We start from the raw sequence: 17,764 nt of genomic DNA, 5'->3' as shown, positions 1-17,764 counted from the left end.
CTCTGCAGGGGACTGTTGAAGCTTTTGAAACATTTTTACACAGATACAAAACACATGTCACTCTGTACCAGCCCCAGACCACCAAGATAAAACCCCCTAAAGATTCCTAGAAATTAATGATTTTCACATCCTGAGACACAGAGACGCGATGACTCTGAGTCCAATTCTTGACTCTTAGTCAATGACGAAGCCTCAGGCAGCCCTTGTTCTCATGTCTGCTCTCATTTACCATCATGATAAAGTCTCCCCTCTGCCACTGCAGTGCTTTTGTAGCCATATGGATTTTATTTTTTTTCCAAGCAGCCAATAAGTCGTTCTAATCCACTTAACTGTCAACCCTTTAAAAATTGACCTTTTCCTCGACCCCCCAGGCTCTTTTCAGCTCAGTTTTAAGCACTTTCCCTTAAATGATCCCTTGACTTAAATCTGTCACAGAAATGGCTTTCATCCTTGCGATCTGTCATTCTGGTTAAGTCTTCCCCAGTCACTCACCCTGGCTAAACTTCCAGAGTCGGTGGAAGTTCCATTAATATTCTTACCCATCTCACAAGGGATTTTGAGCCCACAAAGAGTGGCAGCAGCTGAGAAAACTACTCAATGAGGCCATGAGTGCAGCTTGAGTTGAAACGAACATGATGACAGATGATGAGATTTAGCTCATTTTTCTGCTATCACTCTCACAAATGTCATCCCAGGCTGGTTTGTGGGTCTGTTTTTCACTTTTATCTTTCTCCTCAAGCCTTTTTTTTTTTTTTGCTGTGTCCCTTCTGCACCTCGCCGGCTCCTTATAAAGGTGTAATCGAGCAAAAATCTCAGTGTGGGGTCTGCAGCGGGGCCACATAGCCCCCATAGGGAGTACGTGGTGGAGCACAAGTCAGCACAAAAAAAAGGGGCAGAAAACTTTTGGAAATCTGGTATTCAGGGCCACACTTTGATGTCTTAGAGTTGGCTGGCTGCACAGCAACTGCACCTGGATTACAAAGTTTGCCATCACATTTTTCAATTTCACACAGGAGTGACAGCGATTGCATCCATTTGATGTCTGAACACCCAGATTCTCTAGTGTCTCAAACAAAGGAATGATGAAACGTTTGATTTCAACGGTAAATGAAGTTGTTAGAAACCAAGATTAGAAAAATATAACAACGTTTTAGTACAAAAACAGATTGTTCCCTTTCAGTCGATTCACTCGGTACAACATGTATAAGCTGTATCCCAGTCCAGGGGCTGCAGTCTTCGAAGGCCATATTTGAAGACCAATTGCATCACAGAAGCGTCTCGAAGGCTTGCACCTGACAAATGCGTCCTCCTTTTCCTGTGCCACGAACGATCCATAGGGTGCATCTTTCATGGCCCAACGTATCCCAAGATTCATTGCGCTCCAATTCAAACAATGGCAGACCCTTGCATGGCTGTGAAATACACTTTTAAAATGTGTTTGGTTTCAACTCAATTGAATTGCGAGCGATATGCATGTTTAAAAAAACAAAAGGGACCTTGAAACTAATTATCCTAAAAACAATAGGTCAACTTACTCGAAGTTAGTTATGCTAGCTACTTAGCCCGCAATCACCTGTTGCTAGGCGACAGGAGCAGCGCTTGGTGACGCAAGGGAAAGGACAGGAACAGCTGGTGACACAAACAAGAAATCCTCCTTAGACTAGAGCGTCTCATTTCAGTTTGGCTTTAACGGTCTACACAGGCTATGAATGACGCATCCTCCGTAGACAGGCCCCTGGATTGGGGCATAGCTTTAGTATTTGTTGTACCTCATTCCTCTCCTTCAGGGAACAGAAGTTATAGTCATAACATTTCGTTTTGGAAGTAGCTTAAGCACATTTGTTTGAAAATTCAGTTTCACAATCTCTATGGTCAGTTGTTAAAAAACATAAGAGCTTCCCAGCAGAGGGGCATGTCACCTGCTGAAAGTTCAGCATGTAAAACTTGAAGTCAGCAACTTGTCACCCATTCAACGAGCAATTGACAATGTTCATATGTGCACAGTGTCTCATCTAGAACAGACAGAATGATATAACAGGCTTATGTGTCAGGCTGTTCCCTGTCTTCAAAATGCAAACAGACCAATCTGAACATCATTAGGCTACCTTACACAGGTGTTGAGCTCTGACTGTTGCTGCTGGAGCTGCACTCATTCACATCATGTGTCAGCCAAATTGGCTTCTATCAGCGCCTTTACAGATGGTAGAGTTGACACCTCAAGAGATCACCTCAGTGGAGTTTGAAGTTCACTGTCTCACAAGGAAGGAAATGTATTCAGTATTTCCAACTGCCTGTCCTGTGATTACTTGTCCAGTTTTGAAGCAGCTGATCTGGGTTGATAGAGACTAAGAGGAAGGAGATGAATCTGGATTCTTCTGCTTGAAAAACCTTTACAGGAAGCGGTGCACTAATTACATAGTTTTTTCTCATCCTGTACTCTTAAAGGTTGCATCCTGTAAAAGGCCAATGAATGAGTCACTTGAATTATCTATAAGTGTGTTTAGGTATCTCTTTATCATACAAACTTCGTTATTACAGAAATAATTTAAACCACATTATCCCTGTCACTGCCCCCCAATAGACGTTAGTTTTTCTTATAATCCTCTGTAGACTCAAACATAGCATTTAACTGTTGTTCAGCGTGTAAGCAGTTGTGGCAGATGCAGGTTGAATTTGACAGTTTTTATGCTCTTTCTGCTTCTTCAGATCCGGCCGTACGTAGGCTGTCTGGTTCAGTACCTGCCGCTGCTCTGGAAGCAGTCTGAAGAACACAACATGCTTCGATGTGCCATACTCACTACTCTCGTCCACCTGGTGCAGGTATGGTGCATCTCTAACTCCCAGCGTTTGTGCATCATGTTCAGAAAGGCACAGACATGCTCTGTGTTCTTGCATGAAGATTTCCTTATATAAGTTTTAACACATATAATAATTCTGTTTATTGTTTATTGTGAGTGCAGTTACCCAAATTTGCAGTATGACAGGTGGTACTGTTCAGGGGATCTGCAGATGCAGTTTTACTTGTCGCCATGTGTTGCTGAGGCGGAGTTTCAAGATGTCTGCAAAACACTCATTTAACTGTGACTTCCATTTTTATGCCTCTGCCTGGGAATCAGCCATGACCGGAGGCATTATGTTCTCAGGTTGTCTGTCTGTCAGCCTGTCTGATTCTTGTGAACCCAATATCTATGGAGCGCCCGGAGGGGGAATCTTTAAATGGCACCAACTTCCGCTTCGACTCAACGAGGAACTGATTAGATTTTATTGGTCAATAGTCAAGGTCACGTCTATCTAATGTTTTAAGAACGCAATACCTCAGCAATGCCTAGTAATTTACTTATGAAATATTTTTAATTTTTAGAAAGCAATTAGGGATGAATTCACTTGACAATCCCCCCTTGCTCTTCCCCCTCGTCTAACTGTCCTTTAAGCTGTCCCAAGAAGGGTTGACTGATAATCACATGCTTCGCAAAGGCCTATTTTCCTCATCTTATTGAGGTAAATAGGCCGACACTGTTTTAGAACAGCCATAAAATGAACATAAAAAAATCCCTTAACACCTCTTACGCCTTAAGGCATGTCATTTGTAGTGGAACATAAACCCTTGGAGTACAAGAATCCAATATTTATGACTCCTCCTCTATATTGAAAGTAGTCATCGACCACTGAGCGCTCTCCTTTGGTAACATTGTGATTTAAAAGTCGCCCCAAATGCTGTAAATTTCCACTTGAAGGGTACGGGGACAGCGTGTTCTGATGAGTTGTGTGTTTCTGGGAAAAGGATGAGTTATCAAACTGTTCTATAAGTCTATCAATCTCTCTGTGCATATGGTCTGCGATAAACATCCATTAATCCCAAGCACATAAAGTACAGTTCTTCAAGCCCCCTGTCTGCTTTCTTTGTCAGCTTTCACTAATTTGGCGCCGACCTTCTGCATCTGTGTGTTCTCACAGGGCCTGGGGGCAGAGAGCAAGAACCTGTACCCTTTCCTTCTTCCTGTCATCCAGCTGAGCACCGATGTTTCACAGCCGCCGCACGTTTATCTGCTGGAAGATGGACTGGAGCTCTGGTATGGACACGCACACTTCTTGTCCTCGTGCATCTACACTACACACTTACTTGTGATAGAAAAAACTCCAAGAGGCAGACGTTAGTGATCTCTTTTCCTCCCTCGCACTTCAGACCACACTCGGTATCGCACCTACACATCCATACTATGACTACCGCTGACTACACATGCCATTTTAAAGCTAATTCCTCAAGAATATGCTGTAAAACGCTCACTCGCGAAACTCAATTTATCAAATCCATTACATCGGAAACAGGTTTGTTGAGTTGCAGGAAATTTTCCAGGTAACCTTTTGTTCCTCTCCCATCATCTCTTTGCTTATTAACTCTTATTCGTCCCTTTTTTTCTGTCTGCGGTTTCCGGCAGGCTGTGTGTGTGCTTGTAGAGCAAAACCGCAGTCTTATCCTGCCTGATAAACAGCACTGCCCAAAATGTTTGGTTCTTTATAAATTCAATTACTCTTTCTCTTTCTTTTATCTTTTATCAGCTGTTTTCTTCTTTCTGTATTGCTTTCTTTATCTGTCTCTCTTGTTTTTTCCTATTACATTGGGAGCATCAAATTAGTCACAAACGTCTCATTGTCTTGACTATTTCCAACAAGCTTTGTCTGATCACAGTTTTCAAGTTATTGACATACATTTAACATAGCTTAAACACATCAATAGATTTTGGTACTTTAAAGACACCCACTGGTTTGACTGCCTGTTTTTGAAGCCTTGAGTTTTGTATTATGTCCCTTTATTTTGGCACCAGAAGCAGCAATATTTAGACAAAAGGGTTGAGCTGGAGAGGAGTAAGGGCTTGGCAAACACTATGGTTTACAGTTTATGCCCATGGCTTTCTAATTAGGTGGCTTATTGGCTCCTTAACACAATTTCACAGTGTTTGTTAAATTAGGCTGAAGAAATTAGACAGTTTTTTTAAAGCAGCAGCTTGTACAGTTGTTCCTAAATGGGGGAAACAAAACCAGGCTGCAAATAAGTTTAACTGCAAAGTTGATCATTTACTTTTTGGGGATGGACTCACTGTGGAGCCAGCTTAAAGTGGCCATTCAAAGAACTGCAGTGTTTGGCACTTCTGAGTTGGCGTCATTTTTCAACCCAGGAGGTTTGTGTGGTAGAGATGGGGAGAGGTTTTAGTAAGTTCATCATATCTCATTTCATGCAGATGTAGAGTCAGCAATAGTCAGTCAAAATTAAACTTAAAGTCCACTTAAAGTTCTTTTTTTTGTAAATGACTAAGCAATTGTTTATTTTGTTGGATTAATGTATAAAACAGTTGGCATTATTTTAGTGTAATCACATATTTAAAGGGGGGGTATTATGCTAATTTCAAGCTTCATATTTCACTCTGTGATACCTGTTGAGTAGCTTAGCATAATTTACAGTTTAAAAAAACTCTGCAGGCCCTCATACAGCCTCTGCCTGAAAACTACTTAGTCAGCTCTGTCTCTTTAAGAAACCCCGCCCCTACAAGCCTGCTTTCTTCTGATTGGTCAACTTCACGAGCAGAGCCGTTAAGCAGAGTGATGGAGTGAAAAACATTTCCGAGGCAGACTGAGCTGCTGGGTGGGCGCACGCCAGGGGCAGAAAGTTCTGCTGTGTGTCGGACAGATGCAAAAATATAGAGTTCCTCTACTCTGTGACATCACAAAGTGAAGCTTCTGGAGAAGTCTGTCTGAAACCTGGCGTTCACAGCAGGCTGCAGACTGAGACTTTTTTAGCAGGGGATTACTCCAACATACTTTTACCTACAGATTTGAAACTTCACCCACGTTTAGTCTGGACATCCGACATTGTAATTATATATATATGTCTGAAAATGTGAAACAGCATAATACCCCCTCTTTAATAATCAGTCCTCAGATTTATATAACATCTTTTTGTTATGGGATTTATCTTTACACTGAGCAAGCCACTCACATTGTTTCCCTCTGCCTCCTTCTTCTTCCTATTATTTTTTTACTCCCACTTCACTGTGTATTATTTTTTCCACCGTTGTGATTTCTATGTGTTTCCTTCTTCTTTCTGTCTCTGTAATTTGCCCCACTATATTTTTCTCTTTCCATTTTCTTTTGCCACCTATAATCTATGTTTTCCGCTCTCCTTTCTCACGACTCCCACCATTTCCTGTTTTTCCGTTCTCCTTTGCTCCCTCCCTCCCTCTTCTTCTTTCTTTATTTCTACTTTCCCTTCTGCCCGCTCTTATCCCTCTCTCCCTCTTATGATGCAGGTTGGTGACTTTGGAGAACAGCCCCGCCATCACCCCGGAGCTGCTCAGAATTTTCCAGAACATGTCGGCTTTGCTGGGTGAGCTCACATGGAATGTTTTTGTTTGCTCGTCTATCTGGCTGTAAGTGTGTGTGTGTTTGTACTTGTGTGTGTGATGCGAGTGCAAATGAGTTTGGATGCATTTTTCCCCCCCTCTTGACTAACTTCATGGTGTTTTGCATTACCATATAAATTGAATTAATGATAGGGAGATGATATCACATCAATAATAATACAACTATGATGTGTTTTGGATTTTTTGCATGAGGTTAAGTCATGGTTCTTTGTGTGTAAAAGGAGGGTGTGTGGTTCAGAATAAAGTCACAGAAAAATCACATCAAAGGAAATAGCTTTGAAATATGAAAGAACAAAACATTATTTTATGATCAAATACTTTTAAATCACTGGGAAACTGAGAGAACGAGCAAATAAAGTTGATGCAATCCAAGGACATGAACTTAAATTTCAGAGTTTTATCACTCCGGGCTCTTGCAGCTTGTAAAGATCACAATTATGGCTTTGCAGTAGCCTCAAGGCACCAGGGCCACTACACTCTGTCTGCAGGCAGCTGTGAGTGGTGTCACATTGAATGGAACTGGCTGGATGATTTATCACAGGCCTGGAGCATTGGGACACCTCAGTTGCTGTAGTGTGTAGAGATGTGTGTGTGTGTGTGAGTGTGTGTGGCCTTCACTGTGATGAGGACCGGTATTGATTTGGTGCTTCTGAACATAACGAGGGAGTCTGGCTAATATGAACACCAGTGTAGCCTGATTGGCTTAGTGGAGCATTTCATCACTTATAGAGCGGATAGGGAGTCCATGAAACACAGAAGAACTGTGGAAGACGGCCATGTTTGGATGAAATAGAGGAGGAAGAACTTAGAAAAGACGGCGAAACCAAGCAGAAAGCTGGTGGATGAAGCTGAATGATTTTATGAAGTGATTTCAGGAAACTAAAAGAAGAAGCAGTGGTATAAAAATCAAGCTTCACATGCAAGGTATGCTCTGGGGAGCTTGGATATGAATGCAATCTAGTGGTGAACATAGAAGTTAAACCAAGACAATAAACAAAGGAAACAGTTCTTTTTTTTTTACAAAGAGGCACAACCATTCATGTGTAATTCAAGACAACACAGCCAATTACACAGCGAGAGCTGGAACATGATGAAAACTACATCTGCAGCCAAGAGGCCTCCGCACAAAGGCATACAAAATCCCAGCACTGGCAAAAATACTGTGCTGTTGTGTTCAATGAAACAATGCTGAAACAGTTTATGGAGCATACATCTGTTTCTACAAGCGAGGAAGACAAACATAGTAAGAATGAACGATTTAAAAAAGTTGACTAATAACACAAGTGACACGTATACACTCGTAGTCTGACAGCAGGAATGAGAGAACGTCAGCCATCATTGCCTCACCGCGATTGATGAGCCGTCAAGTAATTAGTGAGCACTGATCGGCTGCCATATTACTGCTGTAAGTGGCTTTAATGATGGATTGAAGGAGGGCAGAGCGATGTAAAATTCAAAAGAGGGTGTAAGATTGAAGAACATGGAAAATGAAGGGTTTGATGAAAGGAAGTGAAAGATGGCAGCACATGTTCGTGGTCGGATGAGATGATGTGGGGTTAGAGGTTGACAGATGGAGATGGAAGCACAGAATCCAGGACTGAAGGATGAATTGAAATGACAGGTTCAGCTGGATGGGTTTATGTACATAATGATGAATACTTTGAGAGGTACTTTAGGGTTTACCTGCAGATTATTCTGCACTATTTATCTTAGATCTGTCCTGTTGAATACAGATAAGGGCTTGAATTAGATACTTGACAATTAGTCACTAATAAGTATGCAGCCATTAAGAAAATCATTGCAAGAAAAAAAGCCACATTTGACGCATCAAGATTCTCAGATAGGAGAATTTGTCTTAAATTAGAATACATTACATATATTTGTGTTACTGACTGTTGTTTTGTTATGTTCTACAAATGATTAATCTTCAAAATAATTCCCAGATTAATCAAATTTAAGCATTACTTGTTGCCCTTGCTTAAACACCGATGACTTCCCATGGGTTCTGTTGTTTTTGTATTTGTAATAAATCTATCTTCAGGACTTTCTAAGCTTAATCTAAAAGGCAACTGGACTTGGTTGACGTTTTGTACACAGCTGAGGTTAATGACTCACCCTTGATTACACATCTAATAGCATACTAATGACCTACAGAGGCTTATATTTCTAGCTCCGTCCACCAGTCAGGCCTTTCGGATGAGAGCTTTAACGTCTTCAAGAACTTCAAATAACTCCTTTTGCATTTTTGATTAAGCTCTCAGATGACTGAGAACCCTCACAGACTATCTTTAGGAGCTTATAATCTTGACCATAGGACTGCATATCAGTTCTCCATCCATCCCGGCAACAGTGACAAAAACATTCCTCCCCCGTAAGATTGTCTGTTGCGCTCACTTCCATCTCTTTCTACATAACATCATATCAAAAGGCTAATTTTGTTACCTGATTTTTACCACGGCGATCATTTCCGTGTTTACTTCAGAGACTATTTGGAGTCACATTTCTCTCCCTATTCAATGTTTGGCTTAATCGAGATGAGTGCTGCTTTTCTTTTGGCTGTGGCAAACGTATTAAAGCAGAGAAAAGCAAAAAGCTTTCACACCTCTCAGGTACGAGCAAACAGCATTCCATTAGTCGAGTAAAAAACACACAATGATAGGCGAACACACAGAGGAGGTATTTTGCCCCTTTCCCCAGCATTTTTTGTGCAATTCGGACTTCATGAGAAAAATGTGAACTCCATTAAAGCATCTTCCATTGCTTGAACATCTTGCACAAGATCTGCTGCTGCACTAATACCATGCTTACTTACTGTAACGCTGTTTGCCAATGTCATGTCAAGCCTTAACAACTTGTCATCTTCTGGTGTTTAAATGTGCCCCTGTGTCTTAAAGTGATTTAAGCTCCTTAATGTCTTTTAATCTGCTGTGGTTGTCGGCGCATCACTAATTACACGACTGATACAAGTTGTACCAAAATTGAGAGAACAGTCTCACTACAAGCTCCATTTAATAGCTGTTATGAAGCTTTCAATCATATCACTTGATCTGTATGAACAGATGGCGTTCAGTGTTTCCAGCAGGTCTGGAATTTACGAGTGGCGTTGTGTGATGGCTCTTTCAGTATTAAAGTAGACCAACAAAGGCCTCTTTTATTGCAAAAAAAAATAACTATGAAGAAATGAAGAACTCTTTTCAGTTTTCAAAATATATCAAAGAACCAGTGTTGTGTCTCTATGAGCCCCCAGCAGGGCGTCCAATTACTAAAATACTGCGAAATGAATCGAGACCTGAAAGTCTTTATAAGATATTAAATAAATATTAAACTTGAGAGTGTAAAGTTCAGATTATTCCCTCTTTGATCCAGCCTTGTTTTTTTATCCTTTGCAAACTTTATTCTTTGCCTTCCAAACATTACTCGAAAAATTAATTCAAACACGAGATTCAAAGTGATTTCTGAGCTTTTGATCACACAGAGAATGGCTTGTGAACCAATCGGAGATTCTCTTTGCACCTGCTGGTTCCGAGGTCAAGAACAATCCCGTTACCTGAGTGTTTCCGAGTTCAGACCGCCTTTAATCTGCGCCGCAGTGTCACATCTTTGTTCTCCACACCCATCTTTGTAACTCTTGTAACAGGGGGACTTGAATGAACCTCTACTCCTCTTGCAGTGTGGTGTCATGCACGCAGTTTTCTTGTCATTAACAGCTTCTTTTCTTCTTCTTCTTCTCAGTTATTTGAACACAATTCTTTGTCATCAATGGATGTTTTCATCTTTGTTGCACTGCAGAACTTGTCAGCATTTGGTGCTCTCTGTTAGTAATCCCTCCACGCTTCGTTCTCTCTCCCGGTGCATCTGTCTCTCTTGTTATTGTGAAGAAGCCCTTTTTTATTACGGTTCATTTGCAGATTTGAATCATATTAATCGCATCGAATATAATTAGGTTGGCAAAGCAAGACTAAGAGGCAACATCCAAAGCTGCTGTGATGAAAGATGATGGCTCAGACGAATGGTATGACAACAAATCAGCACACAGTTTAAGGAAAACGTGTCCTTCTAACAATGAACGCGAGTAATATGTGGCAACATTTTACATCCAACACTCCTGCAATTATTTACATAAAGTCATGAAAAAGCTGCATGGGGGAAATGAATTTGGCATTTGTTTTCCAGTCTGTGTTTTCATCAAACTTTGTGCAGTCATCATCTCTGGCTGGTTTTCACCACAACATCGGGTGGCTCATTTATTAGGTCTGTGGAGAGCAGTGGAGGGATGTGGGCCATTGAGAGAGTCTGGCTCGGTATGGTGTGGTAGTTGCCAGGTGAGTGGCCTGGCCTGCCTGATAAAGAGCCCCGCTCCATCACTGCTAAACTGGAGCAGCAAATTCCCTAATTAGAATGTCAGGAGCTTTGCCTTGGCTAAATTGCTACACTAGCACTCCGCTCTGTATCACTGGCACCACGCTCTGAACTAGGACACATTTCAGCTGTGTGTGGTGCTCTGACTAGTGATGATGGAGAGTAAGCTGGGACTTTCTTGTCCTTGTTGGCATTGGTCCGGTTACTATGAGCAAGCGATCGAGATAAAGTATTCATTAATTTCCATTTCATATGACTTGCTACTTTCCTCAATGAGAAGAAAGTTAACACTTCATGCTGTTTTAGATTACAATGGCTACTGAGGTGCTAGAGGCTTTAATCCTGAACAGATCGAGGAATGGTTAAGATGGTTTTAAATGCAACAAGCAGCAAAAAGGAATTTACATAATAATTGGAAAATATCAAGTACATGGAGACTGGTCACTTTTTCCTCTGTCTCTGTTAGCAGCCTTAAAGGTATAATCTCAAACTTTCTTGTAATGAAAGCCTTCTTTCTTCTGATGAAAGCCTTTGCATTTGCAGTATTACAGACTGGGTGCCTGTGGCGATATTCGCAGAAAAAACCCACAAGCAGCGGTCAGTTAGTGACGCATTTTCCATCACCCAGCAGTGGTTGGTCTGCCAGACAGTGTAGGCGGAGCTAAGCAGCTGCTAATCTACTATGGAACAAACAAAGAAAAGATCGATGACTACAGATACAACTTCAAAAATAAGTGAAAATCCAAAGAAAAATAAACTAATTCGACGCTCAGATGAACGCAAACAGTCTAAAAAGGAAAGCGACTGTCAGCGAGGAAAATCAAGAGTTGGAACCATGACAAAGGGAGCTAATCGTAGACGTCTGCTTAAATTGGGAAGTATGCTCCCACAATGGTGGCTGGATTGTATCTTTAAGCTTTGAAGCTTTGTTTTATTCAATTCATCATTGGTTAGGTCCATGGTTGGAGTGCCATGATTTCTAGGAATTCACAAGGATGTCTTATAATGGCTTTTTGGCTATCTGACCAAAAACATCCATCCATCCATGTCCAGCTTTAATTTTTGCTTGGCATAAACAACATATTATATACCAACTAATAGAACAGTACTAATTGCCTGCCTCTCCTTATTTTAAGGTGAATAACTGACAAAAGGCAATTGCAACACGACCTTGCTGTAGTGGTGACTTTATTGTAATAAAATAAAGGTTAATGAATTAAGATCCTATCAGTTACCTGTAAGTGTTGCAGCCAAAGTCATGTCACATCATCCGAACAAAGATGAATGACACTGTTTTGAGACAGCTCTCAGCCTCATCTCTGGCCTTTGAAAGCTGTGTAAAGGAATCATTAACATTACTCAGAATGTAGTCGTGCAGTGAACTGCCCGGCTAATGTGCTTCATGGATCAATATGGACAGCCTCATCAGAAGAAGCTCTTTATAACAGCCCTCTTTACTAACAGTAAGGACTGTGATTACAGCTTTCTCAGATTTTGAATATATTTGGCCATATTTTGGCAGAAATTTGAGTAACACCTCCTGAGATTTATTTTGATATCAGTACGGTTTATATATCTTATTTTTTGCATTTGGTCAGAACAGCTTTTAAAGTTTGGTGTTCCCTGATCTTTATCCCTTATTCTGCTCTAAATCTCTCAAGATGTATTCATGTGTTCATCCTTGCGCTGCTGTTGCATCAACTAAAGTGAGATTTCAGAGTTTTCCTGTGCACAGTGCTGGAAGGTTTCTGCTCTCTAATCATTGCTGTAGTCTCATACATTTGGGTCTCACTCTGAAGTAGATTTTTCCACTTCATTGAATCTCTTGCTGAGCTTTTCTCTCTTCTTTTAAGCATGATTACTCTCCATGATTTTCAAAGACTGAGGCACTCGAGCAACAAAGAGAATTAGCTTCTCATCTTGCAGCTGCAGTCGAGGCTGCTGTTAGCCATGTTTTTTTTCTCCATGTTTTCGCTGCGAGTCCTTTCTACACTTTAAAGCCTCTTAAGAGAGTCTTCAAGTAGTTAACCTTTGACCTTCTCCCGAGGTTGTCCTTTTTAAGTTTTCAGGTCTTGAATTAAAAAGAATTAAAAAATATTTTGCGTGTTTATGCTTCCTCCAACCATTTGTTGCTTGCTGGCTTAACAGTCTGTACTTTTAGCGTATCTGTGCAGATCTTGGTACCCCTGTTTTGGACATCTCCTAACTTTCATCACTGGACAAATATTCTCAAAACAATTGCATACTATAAAGCAACAATTGAGTTGGGAGATGACCAAAACGTGTGTCCCTCACAACCTTTAGAAGCCTTTCAGAAGCCTTTATCTCAGTCAGATGTGACGCTCATTTTCCTGTGAATGTTGATAACCGTAGCGGATGTGCAGCATATGCCCAGGGCTGTGAAGGATGTACTGAATAAACCTTAATCAGTGCTTTAGCAGCTGTTTTTCTAACTATTTGATTATAGCAAATGGTGGTGTGTGTCTGTGAGCGGAGGAGGCCGTTTTATCCTCACTTGCCCCGTCTTGGTGAAAATTGGAATTGCTTTTATAATATTGATTTGGCAAAACAGCCTTCTGTTTTATTTTCAAATTCCTAAGGTAATTGTCATATATAAAAGCATGAAAAAGACAAAATATATAGCTGCTTTTCAATATAATTCAACCCAATAAGCTGACTTTATAATAAATGTAATAGTATATTCTAACCTCTAGAAGGAGGCTGTTTCACATTTTAAGACATACGTATATATCATTTTACAATGTTGGATTTCCAAACTAAAAGTGGGTGAAGTTTCAAATCTGTAGGTAAGCTCAGCTCAGTCTGCGGGCTGCTGTTAACGCCAGGTTTCACACGTTTTTTTCTGAACGCTGCACTTTGTGACGTCACAAAGTGCACCAAAGTGTCCGGCAGCTCAGTGACGTCCCCTCCCCTGGCCACAATAAAATGGAGAGTGACACAGAATCACAAGGCATATATGCCACAGAGAGCCCATCTTTTGAGGTGGAGGACTTCTGCCCTCCAGAGTCCCCTAAAGAGCACTTTAGTGTGGTGGAGGGCCGTGGTGGTCCCGGCCGAGCCCTATCAGTTCAAGCCGTTCGCTCCAGCTGTTTCAGACGGAGGCTGTAAGAGGGCCTGCACAGAGCACCAGTGTGAGAAAAATTAGTTGTTTTTTTTTACTGTAAATGATGCTAAGCTACTCCACAGGTATCACAGAGTGTAATATGAAGCTTGAAATTAGCACAATACCTCCCCTTTAAATACGTTTTAGATGAACAGTGCATCTTTTTTTTTAAAAAGCAAAGTAAAAATAAATAAAATGGCTCTGCCTTACATATCCCACCCACTGACCATTGTAGCGAGATAATCAATGTTATTCACTTTACCTGTCAGTGGTCATAATGTTATGGCTGATCTGTGTATGTCTGTGTAATATAATGCTACAGTGAGCTTCACTATACTTAAAAAATAAACAAAGAAAAAGCTTGAAAAAAAAGTAATTAATGGGTATCAGCAGCAGATTTAAAAATCAAGTTGAATCTGACAAATAAAGGATTCTTTTCAATTCTTAAATTGTAAATATTATAGTTTATGAACAATAGTGTAATTGTAAAAAGGAAGAGTCCGCTGGAGATTCTTATACAACAGGTAACATTTCTCATGCTGTTCTGCAGAAATGCAGAATTTGAATGTATTTGCATTGAATCCACCTTCCCTTTGTCCCTGTTGCATTATTGTCTCACTGAAGAAGCCGGGAAATGGAAATGGAAGTGAATTTACTTCCAATAACCAGATGCTGTATTATTTTGACAGGGTGTTTGTATTCATATGTGGACACTAGGGGTGCCTGGGGTTCATTTGCAATCGTGTGGGGAGGAGATGATGAAAGTCTTATCAAGTCCCGGCCTCAGAGCTCTGAGCTGGCTGACCTACCTCCAGCCCAGAATGAGAATTCAATTCATTTTTCCTTCTTATATGGCTACTTGTACACCTCCCTCCTCTTGTATTGATATTCATGCAAAACTCTCCTTCAGAGGATATTGCTACAGTATGTGCACAGCTTATCAGCAAGGCGAGTAATGACAGTGGTTGTGGTGGTAGTGTTATGGAGGGCCAGAGATTTGAAGGCTGTCAAATATATGTATTTACCCTCCTTGTTGCCTTTGGAATATAAGCAGGTAGAGCATGTTCAACATTACATACAGATAGAGATTGAGTTTTAGGTGTTATCTTGATGCCTAACTTGGACATGATAAGAATTAAAACAATCATATATTACATTAATCAGATCTGACTGTTAAGGGCTGCACAGTGGTGCGGTGGAACTGTCGCCTCGCAGCAGGATGGTTCCTGGTTCGGCCAGCTGGGGCCTTTCTGTGTGGAGTTTGCATGTTCCCTCCCTGCATGTCTGGGTTCTCTCCAGGTACTCTGGCTTCCTCCCACAGTGTAAAGGCATGCTTATTAGGTTTATTGGTGAATCTTAATTGCCCTTAGGTGTGAATGTATGTGTGAGCCCTGTGATTGACTGGCTCAACATAAGCTGTATAGATAATGGATGGAGATCTGTCTGTTAAATTACTGTCTAAGGGTTGACATAAGGTTGATATTTGTAGTGTAGTTACCCTTGGCTCAATTTATATTTTACCATATACACGATAAACACCTTTAAACTAAAAGATTTTCATGTAAATAAGTGTCTGTTAAGTCACTGTCTATCTCCGAATGAAGTAACACAATGGTGATTGAGGCTATGGCCCACTGATGAAAGCCTTTGCATTTGCTATATTATTACGGACCGGGTGTCTGTGGCGACTTGCGCAGAAAAAAATCACAAGCAGCACCCAGTTAGTGACGTGTTTTCAATCACCCAGCAGTGGTTGGTCTGCCAGAGAGGGTAGGCAGAGCTAAGCAGCTGTTTTTCCGGTCTCTGCTCAACTATGGCTGAACAAACAAAGAAAAGATCGATGACTACAGATACAACTTCAAAAATAAGTGAAAATCCAAAGAAAAAGAAACAAATTTGATGCTCAGATGAAGGCAAACAGTCTGAAAAGGAAAGTGAACGTCTGTGAGGAAAATCAAGAGTTACAACTGGAGCCAACCGTGGACGTCACACATGCAACACTGGCTGCATATCTGGGAAGTGTGCTCCTGCAATTACCATTTATCGCCAAAGAGAACGGTACTGAGATCTTTGCGACTATAACTTTAACCATACAAGGAATGAGGAAGCTTTAATAAATAACAAGCCTTTCTTTACAGTGTTTCTAACCAATGAAGCCCTCAATCTAATTTTAAATAAGAAAAAGAAAACAACTGTATAAAGCGTGAAAATCATGAAGAAGTGCAGGTGAGAAAGCAAAATAATACACAAAGGCTTCCATAACTAGGACAGCAGTAGCCCGTAGCACCGTTACAGGTGTAGCACACATTAAACTAACTGAAAAAAGCAACAAAACAGGAAGAGACATTTCACTTATTCTTACAGTAGCCATTTTTTGTCCTCTTATGAAAGATCCACGACAGTAGAGCCCTATTTTCTCTCCATGTTACAGTAACTGGTACATTATAGTAAGAAACAGATGATTGCTTTTCTTCAGAACCAGTCACTTCTAGTCTGAGATTTTTTCCCAGGGCTCTTCATCCTAAGGTCACACTTCATTCCAGATTTGTCCTTCTGTCACATTTGTCAGTGCAGGCCTGTGTAGCTCCCCTGCTGTCTGTGCTACAGTCGCCTTCCATCTGTGGTGTTGGCTTGTAGCTCACTAAAAAGCGCTTTCTTCCCTGTGGTGCTGGGCTTGTGGAGTCCTACTGATGTCACCTCTGCTTAAAGCAAAGATGTAAGATGACCAGCTGTTGCTAGGTATATGGCCCTAAAGGAAAAAAGGAGGGCATTAACTACCAATGGCCTCCTTTTTATCTATACTCCTAATGTATATAAGCATATAAACAGTCTTTTTCTATAATGTGCATTGGGGGCAGGTATTTTTTTGAAGCTGGTGGTAATTACTTTAATGTATTTTATATGTTTGTCCATCCGCTGGCACTAAAATAGGACAAGACTCAACCATTCATACACCTGCCGCATTTACCTGCTGGGTCCCCTAAACACAAAAATTAAATGGACAAAAGAGACAGATTTCAGTCCCTTAAATCTTGATGAAAAATTCTCCAAGAAAGTAAAAATAAATGAAGATAGCTGACGTCGTGGTATGTATTCCATCTTGATTATGTCATAATTAAAACTTTAGCATTACACATAATAAACACTTGTTTAGCTTTCAGTCTTTATTATTTAAATATATTGGGGTTTTTTTAGGGCTGTTGAAGTTAACAGGTTAATAACGCACATTCCCTTTAACACCACCGTGATTAATGCACGCATGTTCTATTATTATGACCCTCCGCCCGCCCCATAGTTTGAGAACTCAGGAAGCGATGGAGCCGCAATGTTGTGGATAGCATGCAGAAACAAACCTCCATGAGCAGAAATGGATAAAGAAAAGGGTCTTTTTAAATGGCAAGTTCAGCCTCAAAGCCCCCCTAGATGGTTCTCTGGACAAGACAAAAGTTATTTGTATTTGTATTATATTCAGTCATTCACACACTGGTGGGAAAGACCGAACTGACAATCTCCAATCAGGATCTATAGGCATTCATACACCGGGAGCAACTTTGGGTTCAGTGTCTTGCCCAAGGACACTTCGACATGTGACTGGAGCAGTCAGGGAATCGAACCCCCAACCTTACGATTGAGAGATGAGCCCCTCTACCACTGAGCCACAGCTGCCCCTATATAAGTAAACTTAACTTTCTTGACTGAAAATGTCTGTAAAAAACCCCAAAGGTACTCATGAAACTCCAAAGTTTGAAGTGTTTGCTGTGCACAACACAAATGTTCACTCCGAGGGTTGTGCAAGCTTAAACATGACCTTCCAGTTTTTCATTACCAAAAGGATAACACCTATACTTTAAAAGTGATTAGTCTG

The 17,764-nt window shown here is 40.8% G+C and overlaps 1 protein-coding gene across 1 annotated transcript in view; it reads left to right on the top strand.

The window, feature by feature from the left end:
* ipo11 (importin 11) overlaps positions 1 to 17,764 on the top strand; it is a 126,111-nt gene that overhangs the window by 62,300 nt on the left and 46,047 nt on the right. The window contains exons 19-21 of the mRNA XM_069683786.1: positions 2,707 to 2,820; positions 3,955 to 4,070; positions 6,303 to 6,379. Of these exons, the coding sequence (XP_069539887.1) occupies positions 2,707 to 2,820; positions 3,955 to 4,070; positions 6,303 to 6,379 (307 nt within the window). The remainder of the gene's footprint in view (positions 1 to 2,706; positions 2,821 to 3,954; positions 4,071 to 6,302; positions 6,380 to 17,764) is intronic.

Source organism: Semicossyphus pulcher, unplaced genomic scaffold (assembly GCF_022749685.1).
Source record: "Semicossyphus pulcher isolate SPU_LCO1_2020_fin unplaced genomic scaffold, fSemPul1.0.p SCAF_6, whole genome shotgun sequence".
Lineage (NCBI taxonomy): Eukaryota > Metazoa > Chordata > Actinopteri > Labriformes > Labridae > Semicossyphus > Semicossyphus pulcher.
The sequence above is the reverse complement of the archived record's forward strand: the minus strand, read 5'-3'. Positions and strand labels throughout refer to the sequence as shown.